The sequence below is a fragment of the Sapajus apella genome, unplaced genomic scaffold, assembly GCF_009761245.1.
Source record: "Sapajus apella isolate SASKATOON/1434 unplaced genomic scaffold, GSC_monkey_1.0 scaffold2, whole genome shotgun sequence".
In the NCBI taxonomy this organism is placed as follows: domain Eukaryota; kingdom Metazoa; phylum Chordata; class Mammalia; order Primates; family Cebidae; genus Sapajus; species Sapajus apella.
In genome coordinates this window covers 19,602,329-19,625,382 of record NW_022436942.1, presented here as the reverse complement: position 1 = coordinate 19,625,382, position 23,054 = coordinate 19,602,329, and the positions used below count along the sequence as shown (strand labels likewise).

Below are 23,054 nucleotides of genomic sequence, written 5' to 3'. Positions count from 1 at the left end.
GAGGGCCGGCTGCGCATCCGGCGTGGGCGGCACTGAGAGACCTCGCCCCGCCTGCTGGGTCTCCAAGCCCCTCCTCCACAGCCGGGCCTCGGTCACCTCGGTCCCTAACTCCGCGCCCGGGCTCTGAGTCCCCGCCCCCGCCTCCTGCTCCACACCCCCTCCCCCCAGTCTCCGCCTCTCCCAGTCTGTAAGCCGCGGTGTCTCAGCGGCCTAGAGGCCCGGGCGCCCGCCCCCCCGGCCCCCGCCCCCACACCCGCCCCCGGCTCTGCCCACGCCCTCCGCCCGCCAGCCCGGCAGCCAGCGCAGAGCCGGGCCTCGCTCTCCGTGCGTCCTGCGGGGGTGGAGGCGCGGAGAGGCGGCAAGCGCAGCCGGGGAGGTGGGGGGGGGCAGAGGCACAGACAGAGGCTCGGAGGCTCGGAGAGAGAAGACGTGGAGGGAGGGACAGAGCCTGGACAGCGGTGGACACGGCATCTTGCGCGGGGAGGAGCGCAACGCGCAGCAGGCGCCGAGCGCCGGGCACCGAGAAGGGCAGCCCAGGTGGTCTCCGGCAGTCCATGCACAGAGCGCCTTCCCCCACAGCCGAGCAGCCGCCGGGCGGAGGGGACAGCGCCCGCCGGACCCTGCAGCCCAGACTCAAGTTAGTGGGCAAAGGGAGGCAGAGGGGAATGGAGATGGGTGGAGCTGGACTTGGGAATGGGGTCCACAGGGCGGAGGTCGAGGGAAGGACGTGGGGAAGCGGGACGGGGGTGGGGGGTGGAGACTGATGGAAAAGGGGGTGCGTCTTCGAATTAGGGGGCCCTGGGAGCAAGCAAGCATCTGATGAAGCGGGATATGAAAGAGTAGTACCTAATTCTCTATTCCCGGTTTACTCTGTGGGCTGGTTATGGCATAAGTGCCCCCTGCAAAGAATGTGGGAGCCCCCAAGCACCAGGGGATGCCCTGGAGCTTGAGCTGGCATCAGTGCAGAAGGTAGGGGGACGCTCAGCTGCCTCAGTCCGTTGCTGGCACGGCACACAGGCCCCCCGGGGTCCAGGAGAAGCCAGTGCCTTTGAGTTAAAGGAGCATCAGCGGGAGGGGGGAAAGGGGGTTACGAGGGAGGCCTTAAGCGTTCCTTCCTCTATCTGTCCCTTTATTCATAGAGTGGGGAGGGGAGTTTCAGTGTGCAGCTCCTTCATCAAGAGGCCTTGAGCCGCTCCCCCACTCCACTTGAAGATGCGGGTGGAAAACAAGGGAGAGGAGAGTAGGCGGGAACCCCTGGGCGGTTTTCGCCCACAGACGCTACCACTGTGGGAGTGTGTGTGGGCGGAACGGCCCCGGAGCAGAACAATTGCGCCCCTCCCCTGCCGCGGCCCCTGAGCTGAAGGAACAGGCCCACTGAGAAAGTGGGGAGTGTCAATGTTAGGAGAGGGGCCACTGAGGAGCACTGGGCAGCCTGGAAGGGTGGAGAGGTCCTAGCGGGAGAGAGGAAGCCTGCGTATAGAATGCTTAACCCGGCCAGGCACGATGGTTTACGCCTGTAATCCCAGCATTTTGGGAGCCCGAGGCAGTTGGATCACGAGGTCAGGGAGTGCGAGACCAACCTGACCAACATGGAGAAACCGTGTCTCTACTAAAACTACAAAAATTAGCCGGGCGTGGTGGTGCACGCCTGTAATCCCAGCTACTCAGGAGGCCGAGGCAGGAGAATCGCTTGAACCCGGCAGACGGAGGTTGCAGTGAGCCAAGATTGGGCCACTGCACTCCAGCTTGGGCAACAGAGCGAGACTCTGGCCCACCCTCCCCCCCCAAAAAAAAATGAAGAAAAAAGAAAAAGAATGCGTAACCCCTGGGAAAAGCTTCGCAAGGAGCAAGGCACCACCTGGCTCACTGAGTGGGAAAGCCAGGGAAGGTGCCACACCCTCACCTCACTCTCAGCCCCCTGGTGCTGTGGCCCCTCCACGGGAAGTGAAGCTGACCAGCTGCAGTGTCCCCCAGTGTCCACTGTGAGAGAGACAGGGTCCTACTTTCACATTAGCATGGGTGACTTCACTTTCATTAGCGTTGACACTGCCGGGTGTTTAGAGTGGAAGGTGAGGGTTGTGTTCTGGGGGAGAGGGAAGTCCAGCCATTCCAGGTTGGTACTGGTCAGGTCTTGCCCCAGACCAGAAAGATAAAAGCCAAAGATGGGGTTGTAAAGAGACTGGCACTCCTGCAGACATGGGCACTGGCTTTTGGTGCTTCAGGCTAGTCTAGGACGGCCCCGGCTTGTCCATGCCTCTGAGCAGTGCCTGATTCTCAGGGTCTGTACTCAGACCTGGGTACTGGGCAGGAGAGCATCCAAATGAGGGAGGGGAAGAAAAGCAGATAGAAAAGAGGGAACAATTGTTAGTGTGGGTGGGTACCCAGTAGGGGGACTTGCACCGACTGCCTCTCTCTTGTGCCCCTCCTTCTCAGGCCCAGTGCCCGAGCCATGGCACTGCCTCGGACGCTGGGGGAGCTGCAGCTGTACCGGGTCCTGCAGCGCGCCAACCTCCTTTCCTACTATGAGACCTTCATCCAGCAGGGAGGGGACGACGTGCAGCAGCTGTGTGAGGCGGGTGAGGAGGAGTTTCTGGAGATCATGGCACTTGTGGGCATGGCCACCAAGCCCCTCCATGTCCGACGCCTGCAGAAGGCACTGAGAGAGTGGGCCACCAATCCAGGGCTCTTCAGTCAACCAGTGCCTGCTGTTCCTGTCTCCAGCATCCCGCTCTTCAAGATCTCTGAGACTGCGGGTACCCGGAAAGGGAGCATGAGCAATGGGCATGGCAGCCCGGGGGAAAAGGCAGGCAGTGCCCGCAGTTTTAGTCCCAAAAGCCCCCTTGAACTTGGGGAGAAGCTATCACCACTGCCTGGGGGACCAGGGGCAGGGGACCCCCGGATCTGGCCAGGCCGGAGCACTCCAGAGTCGGACGTTGGGGCAGGAGGAGAAGAGGAGGCTGGCTCGCCCCCCTTCTCCCCCCCTGCAGGGGGAGGAGTCCCTGAGGGGACTGGGGCTGGGGGGCTGGCAGCAGGTGGGACTGGGGGTGGTCCAGACCGACTGGAACCAGAGATGGTACGCATGGTGGTGGAAAGTGTGGAGAGGATCTTCCGGAGCTTCCCAAGAGGGGATGCTGGGGAGGTCACATCCCTGCTAAAGCTGAATAAGAAGCTGGCACGGAGCGTGGGGCACATCTTTGAGATGGATGATAATGACAGCCAGAAGGAAGAGGAGATCCGCAAATACAGCATCATCTATGGCCGTTTCGACTCTAAGCGGCGGGAGGGCAAGCAGCTCAGCCTGCACGAGGTAAGAACCCCCAGGCCTTGACTCCTGGGCCTCTAGCTGCTTACCTCTGTGAGTTTCTGAGGTCTCCAATTCTCTTTCATTACCCCTTGACCAGGACCCCAGGCCCTGACCCCCTCCCCAACAAGCCCCCACCCAGGGGCCGCAATGCTCCCATCCTCAGCTGAGGAGGACGCAGAGATACAGGCAGCACCCGGCTGTTGTCAGCTCCATGTCACTCAGGACCCCACAGGAGTAGCGGAGGCCCAGGGCATTCCTAGGAAGCTGTGGGTGCTGACCTCTCTTCTTTCTTCAGAAAGCTCCTGTGTAGTGTCAAAACCAAAGCAAGCATCCGTTGGATGGGCCTCATTTGTCCGATGGTGAAGGGGTGCGAGGTCTGGTGAGGCAGCGGGGGAGTTCCAATTCTGACTCTCCTGGCTGCCCTCTCTCCACAGCTCACCATCAACGAGGCTGCTGCCCAGTTTTGCATGAGGGACAACACGCTCTTATTGCGGAGAGTGGAGCTCTTCTCTTTGTCCCGCCAAGTAGCCCGAGAGAGTACCTACTTGTCCTCCTTGAAAGGCTCCAGGTGAGACCCCCTTCCCCAGGTCCTTCCTGGACTGGAATCCTACCGTGGAGTTAGATCACGTCCAAACCTTCAGCTCAGGCAGCTCTAGGCCTGCTTCCGCCCCACCTGCATGTCCTGCTTTTGGCTAAGTCAGCTTGTCTCAGGTCTGGTCTCTCCTTCCATCCATGTTGGGTCCCCCAGCCCCCTACAACAATAGCGACTGAGCTATACACTCTTTCTCTGCCAACTTATTGGCAAAGGTTTTAAATAACACGTCTCTAGCCAGGTTTTGGGCTCTGCCCATTGCGTGGCCCTCCCCAGCCTCACCCACTTTATTCTTATCCATCTTTTCAGGCTCCACCCTGAAGAACTGGGAGGCCCTCCACTGAAGAAGCTGAAACAAGAGGTGTGTTTTCTGGGTTGCATGTAGGGGTGTCAGGCAGCCTTCCCCAATCCCCTCCCTTGCCAAGTCTTCATTTCCCCATTTTGGGCATCCACAGGTTGGAGAACAGAGTCACCCTGAAATCCAGCAGCCTCCCCCAGGCCCTGAATCCTATGCACCTCCATACCGCCCCAGCCTGGAGGAGGACAGCGCCAGCCTGTCTGGGGAGAGTCTGGATGGACACTTGCAGGGTGAGTGTGCCTCAGAAGACTTTTCTCTTCATTGAGGGTGGGGGAGTGGGGGAGGGGGTGGGGGGGAGGAGTGAGCCAGGAGGCAATGCCTGGAACAGGGCTGGGAGGCCTGGCTGGAGGGGGGCAGAAGGGCCTGTGGGCTGGCTGTGTGGTTGAGGGTGGGGGTTCTATTGGCTGCAGCCCCTTACCTGACCAGTGCCCATGCCCACAGCTGTGGGGTCATGCCCAAGGCTGACGCCGCCCCCTGCTGACCTGCCTCTGGCATTGCCAGCCCATGGGCTATGGAGCCGCCACATCCTGCAGCAGACACTGATGGACGAGGGGCTGCGGCTCGCCCGCCTCGTCTCCCACGATCGCGTGGGCCGCCTCAGCCCCTGTGTGCCTGCGAAGCCACCTCTCGCAGGTGAGGCAGCCAGCAGTGCTGTCCCTAAGCATCCAGGCCCCACACAGCAATTCTAGTGTCCTGGGGCCAGGTGGGAGGAAGAGGTCTATAGTCGTCAGAGAGGGCAGTAGGAGGGCCAGGTTACAGCCAGCCAGGCCTTGGGGTGTGGAGAGGCAGACCCCGCTGGACTGCTTCCACCATGGAAAGTCTGGTCCTAGTGGAGATCTGTGAAAGGGGAACTGGGGAGCGGGGGACAGAGAAAAGAGAATGAAGGAGCAGGAAGGAGGAACATCAATAAGGGAAGCTCAAATGGCACTTCCACCAACCCAGGAGCCAGGAGCAGGCTAGGAGTTGCGGGTATGGGTTTGCCCAGCTTGGAAGCAGAGGAGCCCAAAGCGGGGATGCTTTGTGTGTGGAAGGGGGAAGAAGGAGTGGGCCGGCAGAGGGCCGGGCAGCCTCTGGGCTGAGAGTGACGCAGCAGACAAAGCCACCAACCCTGGCTTGGTATTTTTAAACTGTGTGTGGGTGGAAAGTGGGGGCGGGGACTGGAAGGGGGGCTCTTCTTGAGGGAGGAGCTGGGAGGTTGGTTTCCTGCGCTCCCCCTGATTTGGCTACCAAAAAAACTTGGGGGGTCATGGTAGGGTGGGTGGGGACTGGGAGGGGGCCAGGGATGAGTGGGGGTGGCAGAGCTTGGGAATGGGGGGAGGGTAGAGGTCAGAGCCAAACCACCCCCGCAGCTCCTGACAGAACCAGAAATTCCAGCACCACGGAGGAGGCGGGGAGAGACAGAGAAAGAGAGAGACACAGACAGAGACAGAGCTACACACAGCCAGAGAGGGGAGGGGGCTCCCACACTCGGGAATGGAACCCACCGTATACATGCAGTGGGCAGGAGACACTAATTCAATAAGCCAAGCCCATTTTCACAGCTTTCTTTGCCCCTGCTTCTGTTCCCAACCACCTCTGTCTGCAGCCAGTCAGCCCGCAGGCTCCTAACTGCCCCCTTTTCCCTGCAGAGTTCGAGGAAGGGCTGCTGGACCGCTGTCCTGCCCCAGGACCCCATCCTGCGCTGGTGGAGGGTCGCAGGAGCAGCGTGAAAGTGGAGGCTGAGGCCAGCCGGCAGTGAGGGGTGCACTGGTGTTTTCAGACACAGGACCCCAGACTTCTGGCTCACACAGACCCCCACACTCTCCATCCCTGGAATCTAGTCACAACCCTGGATCCTTCCGCTGCCCTTCTCCTGCCTCCCCACCAGCTCCATGGGCATAGACTGTGGGGCTTCAAGCAATAACAAGCAGGGGCCTGGAGAGAGGACACAAGGAGGGTGCGTGGTGCCCTCACCCCTGCCCAGAGCGAGGGGGCAAGGACTTTGCCTCCAGGGCATCTGGGGTTCTCCCCTCCCTCATACAACACACTCCCATTCTCTTTAGGTTTGCACCAGTGGTGTGAGCAGTTGGACTCAGTTTGGACAAGGGGGAGAGGGGGACTTCCCTGGGAAGGTCCAGCAGCTAAAAGTGGCAACATTTGCCCCCAGAACTGGGGGCCTGGGAACACTGGACCTGCTCCTTCTCCCCTCTCCTTCCCCATTTTTGTGCTTCTGGTTTGTTTCTTTAATTTAACAAGTGCTGCAGTTTGCCCTCCCATTTCCATCTCTCCCCCAAGTCCTTAGCAATTTCTTCCCTCCTGCCCTATGTGGGGGCAGTGGGTGTGGGATCCCTTCACTGGCCCCCTCGGGAGGCCTGGGTTGGACTCAGGGTCTCCTCCAGCTGGGGGCTGGACCACAGCACCTATCTGAGCAGTTAGAGCGTCTTTCTTTTCAGATTGTGTACAGTAGATTATTTATTTTGTTATTTTGGAATAAAATTTATTTTATGGCTTAGGATCTATGACCCTGCCTCAAGAGGGAGAAAGGGTGGCATGGGATGGGGGAGTGAAGGGAAGCTGGCAGTGGATAGGGCAACAGAAAAGATGCAGCAGGCAGGGCCCCTCACACACTGGAGGGCCACGTGGCCAGGCCTGGACCCAGACGCTCACCCTAGCTCCCAGGCAGTATTGGAGGTGTGGAGCCATATGTAGATGTTACAGCCACTTGGACCTACTTGGGCAGTCAGATTCTAGATTCAGAGTACTTTTGGGTTAGCATATGTCAGAGAGGGCAGCACACTTGGTGCTGTCTTCTGTGCAGTGTCTCACTCGCAGATTTGTGTTGTCACACAGGCAAAAGCAGATAGACATATTCTATGTTTTCATGCAACTGATGTGCCAACTATACATTAACATAGGTACATACACATTCACACAGCTATACATGAAGAAATTTGGCCCCTGTACTTCTGCATAGTCTCATACACATATCAGAAGCCTCCATCTGGCTAACAGGAATTTGGGGCTTTGGGAGATTTGTTTTTTAATCAGGGCAAAACCTGTGTTGGTAACCACATGTCCAGACCCCTCCTGTATTCCCATCCAGGGCCCCCTGAGCTGCTTCCCATTCCCCCAGGGCTAAGACCCAGTATCCTCTATCCCTGCCCTCTAGTGTAAATGTGTATGTTCCTGCCTATGCATCCTAGGCCCTGGCTTAGAGTGGGTGGAGAAGTCTTCCATGCCCTAACCTGTGCCCTTACCCAGCCCCCCCTTCCTCAGCCCCATCACCCTCAGCCCTGTGTGTGTGTGCGTGTGTGTGTGCGCACTGCGGGTGCAGGCATGTTGGGGCGTGTCTCATTTCAGAGCCTGAACTTCCCTTCCAGTCAATGCTGGAAGGAGGTGGGCAGGGGAATGATAGGAAGGAAGGAGTGGATTGGCTCCACCCACCGTGCATTCTCCTGGTAGTCTTTTCCTCCGGACCGAAGAGTAGGTGGGGTAGGAGGGCACCCTCCCCATCTGCTGCTTGGCAGGGCATGAGCAAGTGTCCGGAGCAGGTCTATGGGGGTAGTAGAAGAGCTGTCTCTCTGGTCTCTCCATCCAGCTGGGATCACCAACTGGGGTTGGCCCTTAAGTCCATGTGGGACATTGAGATCCCAGATTGCCCGTAGTGCGAGGGCTGCAGGAGGGGCTGGGCCCCCATGGACCCTCCCCCTGACTCCCCCTGCCCCTCCAGAAGAAGCTTAGTGAGGTCCTGTTCAGTGGGAGGCAGCAGAGGAGGGAACATGTCTTCACCAATCCTGCAAGGAGACAGGAGAAGTAGTGGAGTAGGCATGGCGCCCACTCCCCTAGATGCCACCCAGCCTCCACCCCCAAGCCACCACTTACCAAGTGCCCTGAGGAAATGGTCTCACTGGCTGGCTGAGGCAGCTGTCTTCCACCATGGGCACATCTGAGCAGAGCAGGGGCTCAGGGCTGGACACAGCATGTTCCTGAGGTTGGCACGGCAGCAGGCCCCTGCCAGGAACCAGCAAAGGAAATCAGGAGGGCGGGGCAAGGCCAGGAAAGAAGAGGTGCGTGGGGTCAGGAGGGGCTTTGTCACTCACTGGGGATGAGGCTGGTCAAAAGGCAGACTCATCTGGCCCAGGCTTGGGGGTATCTGCACGTGAGGCCTGGAAGTAGGGAGAGCACAGTCAGAGGAAGGCAGGCTAGGCGAAGGCAGAGTGGTGCAAAGTCAGGACCTCTGCATGAGGAAACAAGCCCCAGCTCCTTATCCTGACTTAGTAGTGACCCTGAGCAAACTATTTCTATGCTCTGAGCTCAGCCTTCTCATCTATAAAACGTGCATGTGTTAGGCAGGTGGATAAGCCAATTTCTAATGTTTCTTTGGACTCTGAACTTTGGTGGTTCTTAAGTCTCCAAGATCTCACTCCCATCTGACTTTCTGGGAGGGGAGATGTTGTGCCTTGACTAAGAGTTAATAAGCACCTGAGCGTCATACTTGGGGAAGAAAGACATCTAGGCCATTTCAAGGCCAAAACAGTTGAGTAAACAAAAATCAACACAGCAGAAAAGTGACAGTGGCTCTCAGGGGCAGGACAGAAAATAATAATACAGTCATTCACCACATGATGACATTTCTGTCAAATGCAGACCACAGTGGTCCCATAAGGTTATAATCAAGGCCAGGAGAGTGACTCACGCCTGTAATCCCAGAAATTTGGGAGGCCGAGGTAGGAGCATCACTTGAGCCCAGGAGTTTGAGACCAGCTTAGGCAGTAAGTGAGACCTTGTCTGCAAAAAAAACCTTAAAAAAGAATTAGCCAAGTTTGGTGGTGCACAGCAGCAGAAGGATTGCTTAAGCCCAGGAGGCAGAGGTTGCAGCGAGCCGAGATCGCATGACTGCACTCCAGCCTGGGTGACAGGGTCTCACTCTGTCACCCAGAAAAAATATATATATATATATATATATATATATATAATCAATCTGAAAATTCATATTACACAAATATTTATCATTATGTTACTGTTTCCTTTTACTATTTAGAACAGTATCATGCTGCTCAGATTCACAGCTAGGAGCAATAAGCTATATCATATAGCCTTGGTGTATAGTAGCCTATACCGGATAGGTTTGTGTAATTACACTCTATGATGTTTGCATAACGATGAAACTGCCTAAGGACAGAAAGTGCTCCTTCGCTAAGCGATGCGTGACTGGACGTACACAGCTTTTGCTATGAGCCAAGCACTCTGCTCAGCTTCACAAGTATTATGAACTCATTTAATGCAGTAAGGTAGGTTATTATTATTAGCATTATTATCCCCCATTATGCAGATGAGGCACCAAAGACTAAGTAATTTACCCCAAACCACTAAGTGGTGGAGCTAGAATTCAAACCTGGGCAGTCCGGATCTTAACTACTAACCCCTCATGAGACTGGACAGAAGAGAAGAGGAAAGGCTGTTAGCATTTGCTGCTCCTTACTCACAGAAGAGCCTCTTCTAACAATTCGAATATGCACCCCCTTGGAGTGGGATGGTATTGCCATGAGGTTTTTCACTTACTCCTGGAAGGCTGACAACACGTTGACCGATTCTTCTGGGGAGAGGCCTTGATATGAGGAGATGGAGTGAGAGTGTGGTGGGTACACCTGGGGCCTGGGGAAAGAAAACAGACCCCCTGATGCCAGCCCTTCTCCTGGACACCACCACACCCTGCTTTGGAAACCGGTGTCCCTTTCATAGAAAGGAAAATTCCCTGTTCTGCCCCTGCCAGCTCTCCCATCTGCCCATGCTAAAAACCCGTCTGCACAGACCACTCCCATTCCTGTCTTTCCAGCTCCTTACACCATCTCTGGGCCAAGCTGCATGCTCATGGAGGAATCAGGGGCCATTCCAAGTTCATAAGAGGGCACCATGGTAGGCATCTGGGGCTCTGGAGTAGGAAGTGGCTGGTCCCTGGAGGAGGGAAGGAGGTCCACGTGGCTGACCAAGGGTTGATGCCACCCCTCCTTCCTGCAGATAAGCACGAGGCTCCTGACCTACCCACTATCCACACTACCACACTCACCTTTCCACAGTCATCTTGATAGTAGCTGGGACATAACCTCTGCCATCCTTACCCATCTGTTCAGCTGTTGTGAGAAGGAAAAGAGAGCCATGGAGTGCTCTGGGGTGAGGGAGGAAGGGAGGTGGAAAAGGTAGGCATAGATGATGGGGAGGTAGGAGAAGCGCAGCTACATAATAGGGAGTGACATCAGGATGACACGCAGGCAGGGAGAGGAGGGCAGCGGGGATCAGGGAGAAGGTGGGTGACAGGAAGGAATCAGAGCCACCAGTTCCAGCTCACGCTTGTAGTGGCTCCGGAATGCCTCATCCTTGGGCTTCTTGGGATAGAGGTTCTTGAGCTGAGCAAGATCCCGGATTCGGTCCCCCAGTGAGCGAATGGACAGGTCTTTGGCAGAGAATGGCTGGATGTTCTCTATCTGTGGAGAGCCTATGGTAGGAATGAGATGCTGAGAACTCTGTTCAGACTTTCTTCTCCTTCCCCAGCCCCCACCATAAGACCTGTCCTCACTCCACCAAGGCAAGGGAGAGAGGACCTAGGGTGGGGCTCCTGAGGGAGAGAGGTCCACTAGTCCCCATTCCCACAAAGCTCACAGTGACAAGGTGAAAGTTTAGACCACAGAAGGAAGAAGAGAAGTTGGAAGAACTTCCTGAAGATCAGGATTGGCATCAGAAAGGTCAGGACATTTCAGAAGAAACTCCAGAGGGCAAAAGCACAAAGACAGAGGACTGGCTGGGGTGACCTCACCATCCTGGCCCCGGATGACATGGGCAATGGTGATGCCTCCAATCTCTGAGTCACTGAAGCGGAGGAGAAAGGTTCCATCGGGCTCGTTGAGAAGAAGGTTAGTGACATACTGTTTGCTGATGAAGCCAATGATCAGCCTGGCCAGGAGGAAGGAGAGGATGGGGCATCAGCAGTGGGTAAGGAGGAGATTGGGTTTTGGCCGCTCAGACCACCCAGGGCAGGGACTCACTGGTCAGACCAGTAGCTCCGGAGACAGCGTTTGGTGAGATCCAGGACACCATCAAACCACTGCCAAAAGGTGAAGCCACGGCCCAGCAGGATCTCCTGGGGGACAGGGGACTGGTGTGAGCTGAGGGAGGGTCAGAGCTGGAGCCTGTTCAGGGCAGTTAGTGAGTTGTGAGTGCCTTCGTGACAGAATCACAGGGCTGAGGGATCAAACCAGACCTGAGACCCCATCAATGACAATGACCAACCCTCATACTTACACATGCCAGCCACTATTTCAAGCCTTTCCATCTATTAATTTATTTGCTCTCTACAAGGTTATGGAGGTAGGCACTATAATAATTCCACTTTACAGATCTAAAAATGGAAGTCCAAAAACATCAAATGACTTGCCCAGGTCTACACAGCTGGTAAGAGGCAGAGCTAGGATTTAAACTCATAACTATTATGCTACACCCTCTCCCTAAGGAGGTGTGGCAGAGGTGAAGCCCAGAGGAAGGTAGCCTGCTGGGTGTGACTGCCTTGCTCCCTTTTGCTAACACACCCTCTGGTCACATGAGCATTTCTTTCTTCTCTTTAAAGATTCTTACACTCAAAAAAACAAACAACAAATAAAACACCAAAAAATAAGATAATATAACATACACTCAAAAAAACAAACAACAAATAAAACACCAAAAAATAAGATAATATAACATAAAAGAACAAGAGTCAGAAATATGTGGTTCTCTCCCAGCCATGCCACCCACCTGCTTTGGGACCTTGAACAAACTACATAATTCTCTGAGCATCAGATTCCTCGTCTGTAAAATGGGGATAATAATAGTATCTACCAGCCGGGCGCGGTGGCTCATGCCTGTAATCCCAGCACTTTGGGAGGCTGAGGCGGGAGGATCACGAGGTCAGGAAATCGAGACCATCCTGGCTCACATGGTGAAGCCCCGTCTCTACTAAAAATACAAAAAAATTGGCTGGGTGTGGCAGCATGCACCTATAGTCCCAGCTACTCGGGAGGCTGAGGCAGGAGAATCGCTTGAACCTGGGAGGCGGAGGTTGCAGTGAGCCAAGATCTCACCACTGCACTCCAGCCTGGCAACAGAGCGAGACTCTCTTAAAAAAAAAAAAAAATATATATATATATATATATATATAAAATAATAGTCTCTATCTCAAAGGGATGTTGGGAAGATTAAGTGAGATAATATACATAAAGTGTTAAGCACAGCGACTGGCATATAATAAGCTGTTGACACATGGTAGCTGGTATTACCGCACATGTCCCTGTGGGAATGTGTTCAGTTTTTGCAATAGGAATTATTTTTCTTTTCTTTTCTCTTTTTTTCTTTTTTTTTTTGAGATGGAGTTTCGATTTTGTTGCCCAGGCTGGAATGCAAGGGCACAATCTCAGCTCACTGCAACCTCTGCCTCTCGGGTTCAAGTGATTCTCCTGCCTTAGCCTCCCAAGTAGCTGTGGTTACAGGTATGCACCACCACACTTGACTAATTCTGTATTTTTAGTAGAGAAAGTGTTTCTCCATGTTGGCCAGGATGGTCTCCAACTCCCGACCTAAGGTGATCTGCCAGCCTCGGCCTCCCGAAGTGCTTGGATTACAGGTGTGAGCCACAGTGCCCGGCTGTTTTTATTGTTGTCGTTGTTTTTTTTTGAGAGGGGGTCTTACTCTGTTGCCCAGGCTGGAGTACAGTGGCGTAATCTCAGCTCCCTGCAGCTTCTGCCTCCGGGTTCAAGAGATTCTCCTGCCTCAGCCTCCTGAGTAGCTGGGATTATAGGCACACACGACCACGCCTGGCTAATTTTAGTAGAGACAAGGTTTCGCCATGTTGGTCAGGCTGTTTACGAACTCCTGACCTCAGGTGATCCACCCGCCTTGGCCTCCCAAAGTGTTGGGATTACAGGTGTGAGCTGCGACGCCCAGCTTTTTTTTTTTTTTTTTTTTTGAGACAGAGTCTTGCTCTTTCACCCAAGCTGGAGTGCAGTGGTATAATCTCAGCTCACTGCAACCTCTGCCTCCCAGGTTCAAGCAATTCTTCTGCTTCAACCTCCCAAGTAGCTGAGATTACAGGCATGTGCCACCATACCTAGCTAATTTTTGTATTTTTAGTAGAGACGGAGTTTCACCATGTTGGCCAGGCTGGTCTCGAACTCCTGACCTCAGGTGATCTGCCCGCCTTGGCCTCCCAAAGACTGGGATTACAGGTGCTAGCCACTGCGCCTGGCCAGGAACTATTTTTCCAATGGGTCAAAGTCACTTTGAATCAGAGCTCTGTTTACACACAACCTGGATGAGTCATGCAAGTCACTGGTAAAGAGGAAGGACAGATGGCCCCCAAACCAAAACCTCAGGGATGCCAGAGAATGCAGCTCCAAGGCCAACCCCCAGGCCTGGCATATTTCCTGCGTGGTCCATGACCCGCCTTCCTGAAGGACCTGAGGAGGCACTGTGGAGACCCCAACAGGAGGTCCCTGCATGGAGGCTGGGCAGGCCCTGAGTGCCCCAGGGATGAAGAGCCTGGGGGTGGGAGGTCCAAAGAGCAGGAGAATGACCTTGTTGAACTGCGACCAGGACACAGAACGGTGCTGGAAGGCCTCCATGCTGAGGCTGTTGTCATTGAAGATCTTCTGGGCTAGGAAGAGGAAGTGCTCTGGGAGCAGCCCCCGGTTGGTTCCCACCTCAGCCATGAACTTCAGATTCAGAGTTTCACACATCTTCTCCCAGGGCACCCGCTCGGCCACCACAAAGGGCACGCGGTCCTGGGGAGAAGGGGGAAGAAGAGAGCACTTCAGGCTATCGTCTTGCTCTTCCTCGGGCTGGCCTTCATCCCTCCCACCTGCCTGTGGCCTACCCCTTCACAGCACCTGAGCTTGCTCACAAACATGCTGCTTTTTCTAGATTATGGTGCTGTGGCCTGATAGTTGTTAAGACTGGGGTGAAAAGAGGTCAGAAATATGAAAGCAGGCCCATGAGAAGGCGTTAAGACCACGCCCATTTGAAGATGCCTGCCACCCCATCAAAAAGCCTGGACCACTGCCCATGTTAGAACCCACCTTGCCCCATCCCCTCCAACTCCAGGCCTTTCCTCACCATCTCAGAGAAGGCATTGTCCCACAGGATGGTGGCTTTAGCATTGTTGTCTTGGTTGCCGTGGACGATGACCACAAGGGGCAGAGACAGCGCCTGAAGAGGATGAGGACAGGGGTTTCTTTTCATCCTTTCTTTACTTTTCTCTCTCTCTCTTTTTTTTTTTTTTTTTTTTTTTTTTTGAGATAGTATCTCACTCTGTTGCCCAGGCTGGAGTGCAGTAGTGCAATCTCAGCTCACTGCAACCTCAACTTCCAGGGCTCAAGTGATCCTTCCACCTCAGCCTCCTGAATAGCTGTAACTACAGGTGTGTACCACCTAATCCAGCTAAATTTTTATTTTTTGTAGAGACTGAGTCTCCCTATGTTGCCCAGGCTGGTCTTGAACTCCCAGGCTCAAGCGATCCTCCCACCTTGGCCTCCCAGAGTGCTGAGATTTTACAGGGGTCAGCCACCATACTCCATCAGAGGACAGAGGTTTCTTAGTGGAGCAAGAAGTTTCCTCAGGGGACTCGCTCTGAGCACTTAGAGAAGTTATTGGACTCACACATCAAAATCAAAAAGCTCATGGCATGTTATTAAATGCTTTCTGAAGGTCAATCAGGGCCTCACTGTAGAGAAGTGGTTAGGAGTCACTGCTTTGGAGCCAGACCTCCGGGTTTCAAATACCAGCTCCAACACTTAGCTGCGTGACTGGGACAAGCTGCTTAAAATTTCTGTGTCTCAACATCCTTATCTATAAAATGAGGCTAATAATACTGCCTACCTCATAATGTCATTGTTAAAACCAAACGTGTGTGTGCTGGCACGCATGTGTGTGTGTGTTACATTTAAAGGAACGCCCTGGTCTATAGGAAGCACTTCCTAAGTGTTTGCTGCTATCCACTACCATCCCCTGCTCTGTGAGCTCTGCACTGTTGCTCCTCCCACTCACTCAGACCCAGTGTGCATGAACCCCAGACACATGGGGTATGGGGCAGTCACAAGAGGTGAGGGTCCAGGGCCCCTGTGTGTGGCATTCAAGGAGGACTTGGGGTCCCAGGTAGGGGCAGGGCTGGGCCACAGTTCACCTGGAGCTGGATGGGGAGTTTGCCGGGTCCAAGCGTGAGGCTGGCGGAGAAGAGCACAGCACACTTCTCCTCTGTGACAGACTCGGTGCCCTTCCGCTCACACCGCTTGATCTTCTTGAGAAGCTGTGGGTGGGGTGAGGGAGAGCAAGGATGAGGGCATGAGGACAGAGACCAAGTCTCCTGGGCTTCCTGACATCCTCTCCAAGGAGAGTCCCATAGTCTCCTAGTGGTGCCCCCTCACTGCCCACTGCACCTCAAATCCCCTCACCAGATTCTTGAACAGGGCAGAGCAGCAGTTCCCAGGAATGCTGTTCTCCAAGGGCACAGTGTTGTTGATGATTTCTCCAGTGCTTTCTCTGCCAGGGGAGGTCAGAGTGTGAACGAGCTCATCTTACTTTGGCCAGGTGTGGTGACGTGCTTGAGTGCATGGGTGAGCGTAGACTACCCACTGTCATCAGCCCTAAATCTCCATGTCTCTGGGTTCTTAAGGGAGGAGTCCCCATCTTGGCCAAATCATGATGCCCCCACCCCATTCCAGCCCTAACTGGGTCCCTCCCTTTCTTCTGCCTTGACTGTTCAGGGTCTCTACCTCCCATGGCTCTCCCTCCCCATCCCTTGCTCTTTTAAGTGCCAGCCTGCCTCTATCACCCTAACAGGTCTCTCCAACCCCAGGTCCAATCCCAGCTTACGCTCCAGCCCCAGGACCCTGAGGCACACTCAGCTCCCTCGCCTGCTTCTCTGTCACCATGTCGGCCCTGACCAGTGGAGGCTTGGCTGGAGCCCCCAGGAACCGCAAGCCCAACAGGAATCGAACTCCAGCCTGGAACTTGGTCTGAGTCTTCAGTACCTGGGGGGGCTGCTTCTCCACCAGGAAACAACTGGGAGTAAGGAGGACGCAAGGGGAGTTGGAGGCTGGGTCCTTGTTAGTGCCCTCCCCACACCTCTAGCCCCCTTCTTTTCTTCCCTGGGGTCTGTTCTAGGCCGGACTTGGGGCTCCCAGGGCATACCTGGTGACAAGGGTTCGCAGGACTTCATCTAGCCGGCTAATCAGCGACGCCCGGGTCTTGGGCTCAAGCTCCCCACCAGTCGCCCCTACCTCCTGCTGCAGCTGGGAATAAATGTCCACCAGGCTCTCACACCTGGGGCAGGACAGTGGTCAGGGGGCACAGGATCAATGCTGCTTGCTCTGGCCCAGGCTCCCTTCCCCTATACCCAGGGAGAAAGCAGGCTATTGTGTGTGGATGACTGGGGTGGATAGTGGGTATGGCTGCAAGGCTCCTGGGTTGAAGGGGGTTCTGTGATCTGTTGGCCTAGGGTCTGAGTGGGAGGTTCATTCTCAGTGCCTATACCCACTATGGAAACCCCGCTGTCTCTCCCCTGAGGGCTCATGCACCCAGGACAGCTACCAGCACTTATAGTGCTTTGTGGAAAACTGGAAAGTGTTCCCACTTAATAAACCAAATGAAAAAGGCTTCCTAGTCCTTTGGGCATGGGGCTTGAGGATAGAAGCATGGGTTGGATGAGTCCCTGATTGTGTCCCTCGACTGGCCCCCCTTGTACAGGATGCGACCTGATCAACAGTGTGCATAGCCTCGCTGGAACTGGCTTTTATGCATCTTGGTCCACTCCAAGGCCCTCCTGCCTGGCTGCTTCTCTCTCTCACCTGTAGGGCCTCCAGCAGGGTCAGCTGTCCACCCCCAGCTTGCCCCCCTTCCCTGTCAGCCCTGGCCCAACCTCTCCTGGAGTGGGGCCAGGCTCTCCTCAAAGGGCGCGCCATTCCCTGCCAGCTGCTGCTGCCGTTTCCAAATCTGGATCCTCTTCAGCACCAGGGCCTTGGCTGCCTCCAGCTCCCCAGTGGTCTCCTGCAGTAGCATGGCCAGGGCCTACGGGCAGAGAGGGGCCTGAGCCAAGGCCGCACGCTGCCGCACACCCAGCTCCTGGGATAGGGCTCTTCTCACTCCTCTGGTGTTCCCTCGCCCCACCTCAGTCTGTGTCTCTCTGAGGTCTAACTTCCATCCCTCCAGCTGCACTTCAACCTCGGTCTCCCCCTCTCAGCCCATTACTCACCTCACTTGGCCCAGTCCCATTAGCAGGAGTTTCTACAAATCTGTGCAGAGACACTGAGGGTGAGGGCAGAAACCAGGGGTGCAGACAAATTAGAGGTTCAGTTAAGGCTGAGATCCAGGAGGGGACCACTCCCATACACTCCCCAGAACTGCCCTGGCCCCCACCTTGGCCAGCCTCAGCCCCCTCCTGTAGGGCTTCTCGGAGAAGGTGGATGTCCCCTACTCGATGCTGCAGCCTCCGCAGGGCTGTGTTAAACTTGAGTTCTTCCTGCTTCCAGTGGAAAGACATTGGCAAGCGACGGAACTATACAGGAAGGACAGATGCCAAGAGGTGAAACACCCCGCTCATCCCTCTATACTGGCCTCCACCCTCTGCTCTGCAGACACCATTTTCTTGCTCCCTTCTCCTCTTTGGCAGTTCTTCCTGACCTTTTGGAATATCTTGGGGATAAGACCTTTCTCCTAGCAGAATCAGTTCCTTATCCCTTGCTCTGTTCTCCCCAGGCCTCCTACCCTCAGTCCCTCATAGGAAGATTCCCTGGGCTTGACTTGGGGTTCACTCTGACCCTAGGAACCTCCTTTGGTCACTCCTGGGCCTAGAACACTGAGCCTTTACTAAGGTTCAAATTCTTTCTAGTTTGTGATGGCTCAGGCCAAAGTCTCAAGGAGTTGAGCTGGGAAGTGTGATATCACAATACCTGTTCCATAATAGCTTTTTTCTCTCCTTGAAGTATTTGTCTGAAAGTGGCCACCAGCTTCAGGGGGTCCCTCTGATATATGCTCTATAGAAATGAGGGCGGTCAACAGTGAGCTTGGCTCTTACCCATGTCCTCCAATCCCTCCAATCCCCAGGCCCCCATTCACATATATACTTTAAGGCAGCACCGCTGTAGACTCCAGAAATTTTTGTGCATTTGCATGCTTTTAAAATCTAATTTGCCTGCTCGCTAGCAGCTAACCACAGGAACACCAATTTGCTTCCAACATCCAACCAATTTTCTTCCCGCGCCCAATGCTCAACCCAGCTCTACCTCAGCCCCACCCAGCCTTGTCCCCTCCCCTCCAGCTCCACCTCCAAGGTGCTGATATGTTGCAAGATGGTGCTCCCCTCCCCCTGCTCTCCCGCCGAGGCCTGAAGGCGCTGGACAGTGGCTGAAAGTAGGGCGCTAGCCATGTTGCGGCAGAAGTCGTCTGAGCCGACCAGGAACTCCCTGCAGGAAGATCAGGATGAGGCTACCTCAGGCCAGGGCTTCCTCAGCTCTCCTGACCCTCCACCCCACAGCCAAAAGCTCAGCAGTTCCTTTATTCCCCAGTCTTCCAGCTGTTATGAGATACGCCCTTGTCCCAGCCCAAACCCCGCTCCTCTTCGGCTCAGCCTCCTACGAGATGGGGTCTCCATGTGTCAACATTCATAGCCTGGTCCTGATGGGACACAGACTCCCTGCTAAATCTAGGCCACTACGTATAGAATAACAGGTCTCAAGTTCTGAATCCATGGGTGAGGGGAGAAGAATCTAAGGAGAAGGAAGATGAGTCAGGGAAGACGTGGGGAACCAGCAGGGAGCAGCCAGGACTCACCAGGGCTGGTTCTCCAGCCAGTCGCCCAGAAGATGCCGCAGGTGTTGGGGAAAGTCGACATAGAGCCGCTGCACTTTTTCTGGGGGCATCTTGGAGACCAGACCCCAAAGAGACATGATCTGGGACTTGGAGTTTGCCTGGAGGAGAAAAATAAGGCCACTCTGAGAGGTGCCCAAGAAACTTGGCCTATCTTCTGGGGCAACCAGGGACCTTTTATAGATAGCTCTCCTAGGAACCATCCCCACCACCACTCACGGCCAGACCACATTTAACCAGGGGCATTCGGGGTCAGTGCCTGAGATGGGGATAACTCCTTCAATGATAGACACAGGGGCAGGAAGAGCTAAGCCGCAGCCAGAGGGGTGGGGAGACAAAGGGAGACAGGGCAGTAGGGAGAGAGCCCTCTTAGAGATGGCGGAAGATTTGGTTGCAGCTCTAGACCTGGCTCTGGTTCTGTAAGAAAGGAGCCTTCCCTGTGTGAGCTTCGATCTTCTCATCTTTAAAATATGAGTGTTAGATGAGCGGCGAACTTTCCAAACTTTTTAAAGCAGTAGTCAATGTCAGCTTTTAATCTGTGGAATCTGAATTACATAAAAGGTGTGAAACTGAAGATGCCCTGTTGAAAGAGAGCATGGGAAGCCTGAAACTCAACTGCTTCTATTTCCCTCTCCCCACTTCCTGACCCGAAAGGCATCCCTAGACAAACCTCTCAAAATTCTTTTTTTTTAAACCTATCAAAATTCTAAGACTCCATGAGATAATTTGAAAACCACAAGGCTAGATGATGAAGGGGATGGGACAATAATAGCCCCTACCATTTCTTAAGCACTTACTATGTACAAGGCATCAGACTCAGTGCATTATCTCATTCAAGCTTCATAACACTTTTGAAAATATATAATATCCCATTTTATAGATGAAGGAACTGAGGCTTAAGGAGTTTCTCTAACCGGCCTAAGGCCACTCAGTAAGTGAGTTTGGAAAGCAGGCTTTCAATCTGAGTGGGGATTAAACAACTCACTGTGCTGTTAGGATCCCTTCCAGGGGCAAATCTCAACATCGTAAGATGTGGGGGAAGGTGGGAGGAGACTTGAAGGAGGAGAGATGGAAAAGGAAAGCGGAAAGCTAAGGAAGAGGATGGGAGAGCCTAGAAAAAGGGTGGGCTTAGTAAGCCAGGAGTAAAGAGCCTAGAAGAGAGAGGAAGCTGGAGGGCTAGAAGGCGAACGGGAGAGATGAAAAGAGGGAGAGAGGAGAGGAGGGGATGGGAAAGTAGACAAGAGGATTGCATCCCCATTTCCAGGTTCAGGGGGACTGGGTAGACCAGTGGTTTCCCAGGGGCCTCTCAGTTCATGTTTCTCATATCCCTCTCCCAGAGATGAGGGAGAGGATGGGATGACAACTCCTTGGGTCTACCTGAACCCAGTAACCCCAAGTCCTCGTGTTGCACGTTCAGCCTCTCACCTCTCCCAGGACTCTCAAAGGGATGGAAAATGGAGAAGCACCATGCTCCAAGACCCTCATGCCCCTCTCTCCTCCAGTTCCCACTTCCCCCAGCTCTTTTCTCCTCAAGGCAGAATCCTTATCCCTCCTGTTCAGGGTCCTCCAACAGGCCTTTTATTAACCAAAGAGAGAAAGGGCCTCTGGACTGGGTGGGCGTTGCTTTCCTCTGCATCCCCTTGTAGAGTGACCAGCCTCCTGGCATGACCCTGGCTAGAAATATCCAACCTTTCTCCTTCCCCAGACATCAGGAGGACACATTTCTCCCCACCCCAACCCATAACAAGGCTGGGTCGATTGGCTGGACCAGGACAGGGGCACCTTTTGCCTTCAGCCCCCTGGAGGGGAAGGGAGGGAGGAGCCACGGCGTGGGGGGCGGGGCCAGTGTTCCTTCCCAAACCCAGAAGGGAAGCGCTAGGTCCGGGATCCCTGTCTGCCAGCTTGGTGGCCTAAACTCGCTCATCCCAACCCCTACCTCCCCGAGTCCTCTGACCGTGGCATCACAGAATCGAAAGTTAAAACAGCTTCTCTGAGTTGCCCAATGTGTGGATGTGGGGGGGGTCGGGGGGGGGAGGCGGAGCCAGTTCAGCACGAGTAGGGTTAACTTGGCGCCGCCACTGGGAAATCTCAGCGTCTACAGCAGCCAAGCGTGGAGCAGTTTTGAGGGGGAAATTCCCCCTCCTCTGGGGCACCATGAGGTCTACACTGGGGCTTGCTCACCCCCTCAGCCACACCCTTGAACAGGAACCTTTAGCGAAGGGCAGGATAGGGTTTAACAAGGATCCACTGCTCTCTGGCATCAACCTTCCAGGGAGGGGCGGCCACTTCCCCCGACCCAAGGCAGACGGGCACTCCTTCACCTCCTTTCCCTGACTTTCCACGGCCCTGGGGGTACAGGGGTGAGGCTGTGAGGACATGACCTATGGCGGAGGGGAGTACTGAGGCCTGGACCCTCCCAGATTCCTCCAGGAGTTCAAAACTGCCAAAACCCAGTGCCACCAGCCACCAACACTAGCTGAAACCATCTCCTGGGGACGATCCACTCAGCCAGAGGAGGATCCCGAGAGCTCCCTCCCAATCCACCCCCACACACTCATAGAGGGCCCCGCACCCCCCTCAGAGGCAACCCCTCACCTTGGCAACCCCTCTGCTGTCTTCTCCCTTTCTCAGCGGGCACTGCCAGGCCCCATGGGTCTGTAGCTCTGTCCAGCGAGTTCAAGGCTGGCCCTGCTAGCACCTCCCCCCTTCCACCACCACTACCAAAAAGAAAAATAAAATAAAACACACACACACACACACACACACACACACACACACACACACACACACACACACTCCTCTCCCGTCCTCCCTCTTCAGTGTAAGCAGTGGCTGCCCCAGCCCGCTGTTTCCGGCTTCTCCTTCTACCCAGGTCCCTCCCTGGAGCTCTGACGACACAGAGAAGAGAAAGTGGGCTGGAGGAGGAAGAGGAAGAAAGTGGGGTGAATATGTGTGCCTCCTGTGCCGAGTGGGGGAGCACGTGTGGGATCAGGACTAGGGGCCAGGCCTTGGAGCCAGGCTGGGGGAGAGGCTGACCCCCACTTACTCCAGCCCCCTCAAAAGTACTAGCTTTTCTCCAGAAAGTCACCCAATATGAAACAGAGACATGCCACCCCTAACTGCCTGGCTCCCAAACTCAAATTCTGCCAAGGGCTGGGGTTTAGGCCCATGAGGGACTGGGCTCCCCAGGGCCTCAGGAAAAGTAAATCCCGCAGGACTCTGCGCTCCCTCCAGTGGAGGACCCTGAAAAGCGGCCGGGGACCTGGATGCCAGCGGGAACTCCTAGGTCCCCCTCCCTTCTAGCAGGGAACGCCTTAGAGTTCGGTCTCGTGACCACTGATGGGAGGGAGTGGGGGAGGGGAACCCTCAGCTCAGAATTCCGGAAGACTCCAGGAGTCCCTTGGACTCAAGCTGGTCTTTGCCCCCTCCTCACAGGGCACCCCTCCTTAGACCATGGTGGGAACCAGCTCTAGCTGGAGCTGCTGTCTGCAGATTCACAAGGGGCAAGTTTGAATACGAATCTGCTGTGTTCTTGTCTGCCAAGTTCCTATCTGTTTCTGGGGTAAACACTGAGACACGCCAGGAAACAAACACACATGCACGACTTCCCTGACCACAAGACTACACACACACACAAACACACACACACACACACACACACACACGTGCAGGCAGGCTCACAAACATGTCCGCACTCAGAGCCCATTGCAATCACACTACACACACACACACACACACACACACACACACACACGCACACACGTCTTGCTCAGCTTCTGAGTCATCATGATAACTAGTGGAGGATTCTGCAGTTTTTGCTGGGGGAGGAGCTGGAGGAGACCAAGGGACCCAGAGAAGCCTTTATTCTCCCACACCTGAGAGCCCCAGTGGAAAAGGTGGTGTCTGAGGGGCGGTAGGAAGAAGTTTCTGTTCCCTTT

The 23,054-nt window shown here is 54.8% G+C and overlaps 2 protein-coding genes across 4 annotated transcripts; one reads left to right on the top strand and one right to left on the bottom strand.

Moving 5' to 3' along the window:
• Positions 1-180: 180 nt before the first annotated feature.
• On the top strand, positions 181-6,748 carry NAB2 (NGFI-A binding protein 2). Of its 3 annotated transcripts, XR_004272436.1 has the most exons (8): positions 181-637; positions 2,434-3,307; positions 3,739-3,872; positions 4,206-4,257; positions 4,352-4,484; positions 4,696-4,887; positions 5,883-6,190; positions 6,297-6,748. XR_004272436.1 is itself a non-coding variant. In XM_032290031.1 (7 exons), exons 1-7 carry the CDS (start codon positions 555-557, stop codon positions 5,990-5,992), a joined length of 1,578 nt encoding a protein of 525 aa, XP_032145922.1. In that variant the 5' UTR covers positions 181-554; the 3' UTR covers positions 5,993-6,748. The 3 variants fall into 3 exon arrangements, 2 of the variants coding, with proteins under 2 accessions (XP_032145922.1, XP_032145934.1); XM_032290031.1 differs by having other exon boundaries at positions 5,883-6,748; XM_032290043.1 differs by lacking the exon at positions 4,696-4,887 and having other exon boundaries at positions 5,883-6,748.
• Positions 6,688-22,038, bottom strand: STAT6 (signal transducer and activator of transcription 6). The gene is made up of 22 exons (XM_032290019.1): positions 21,712-22,038; positions 19,081-19,217; positions 18,575-18,713; positions 18,201-18,284; positions 17,668-17,806; positions 17,504-17,556; positions 17,171-17,319; positions 16,444-16,575; positions 16,126-16,314; positions 15,705-15,792; positions 15,437-15,559; positions 14,371-14,463; positions 13,833-14,039; positions 11,274-11,368; positions 11,045-11,181; positions 10,580-10,726; positions 10,301-10,364; positions 10,078-10,188; positions 9,796-9,888; positions 8,334-8,399; positions 8,116-8,244; positions 6,688-8,027 (listed from the first exon to the last, which is right to left on the bottom strand). Exons 2-22 carry the CDS (start codon positions 19,194-19,196, stop codon positions 7,838-7,840), a joined length of 2,544 nt encoding a protein of 847 aa, XP_032145910.1. The 5' UTR covers positions 19,197-19,217; positions 21,712-22,038; the 3' UTR covers positions 6,688-7,837.
• Between the last annotated feature and the right edge of the window lie 1,016 nt (positions 22,039-23,054).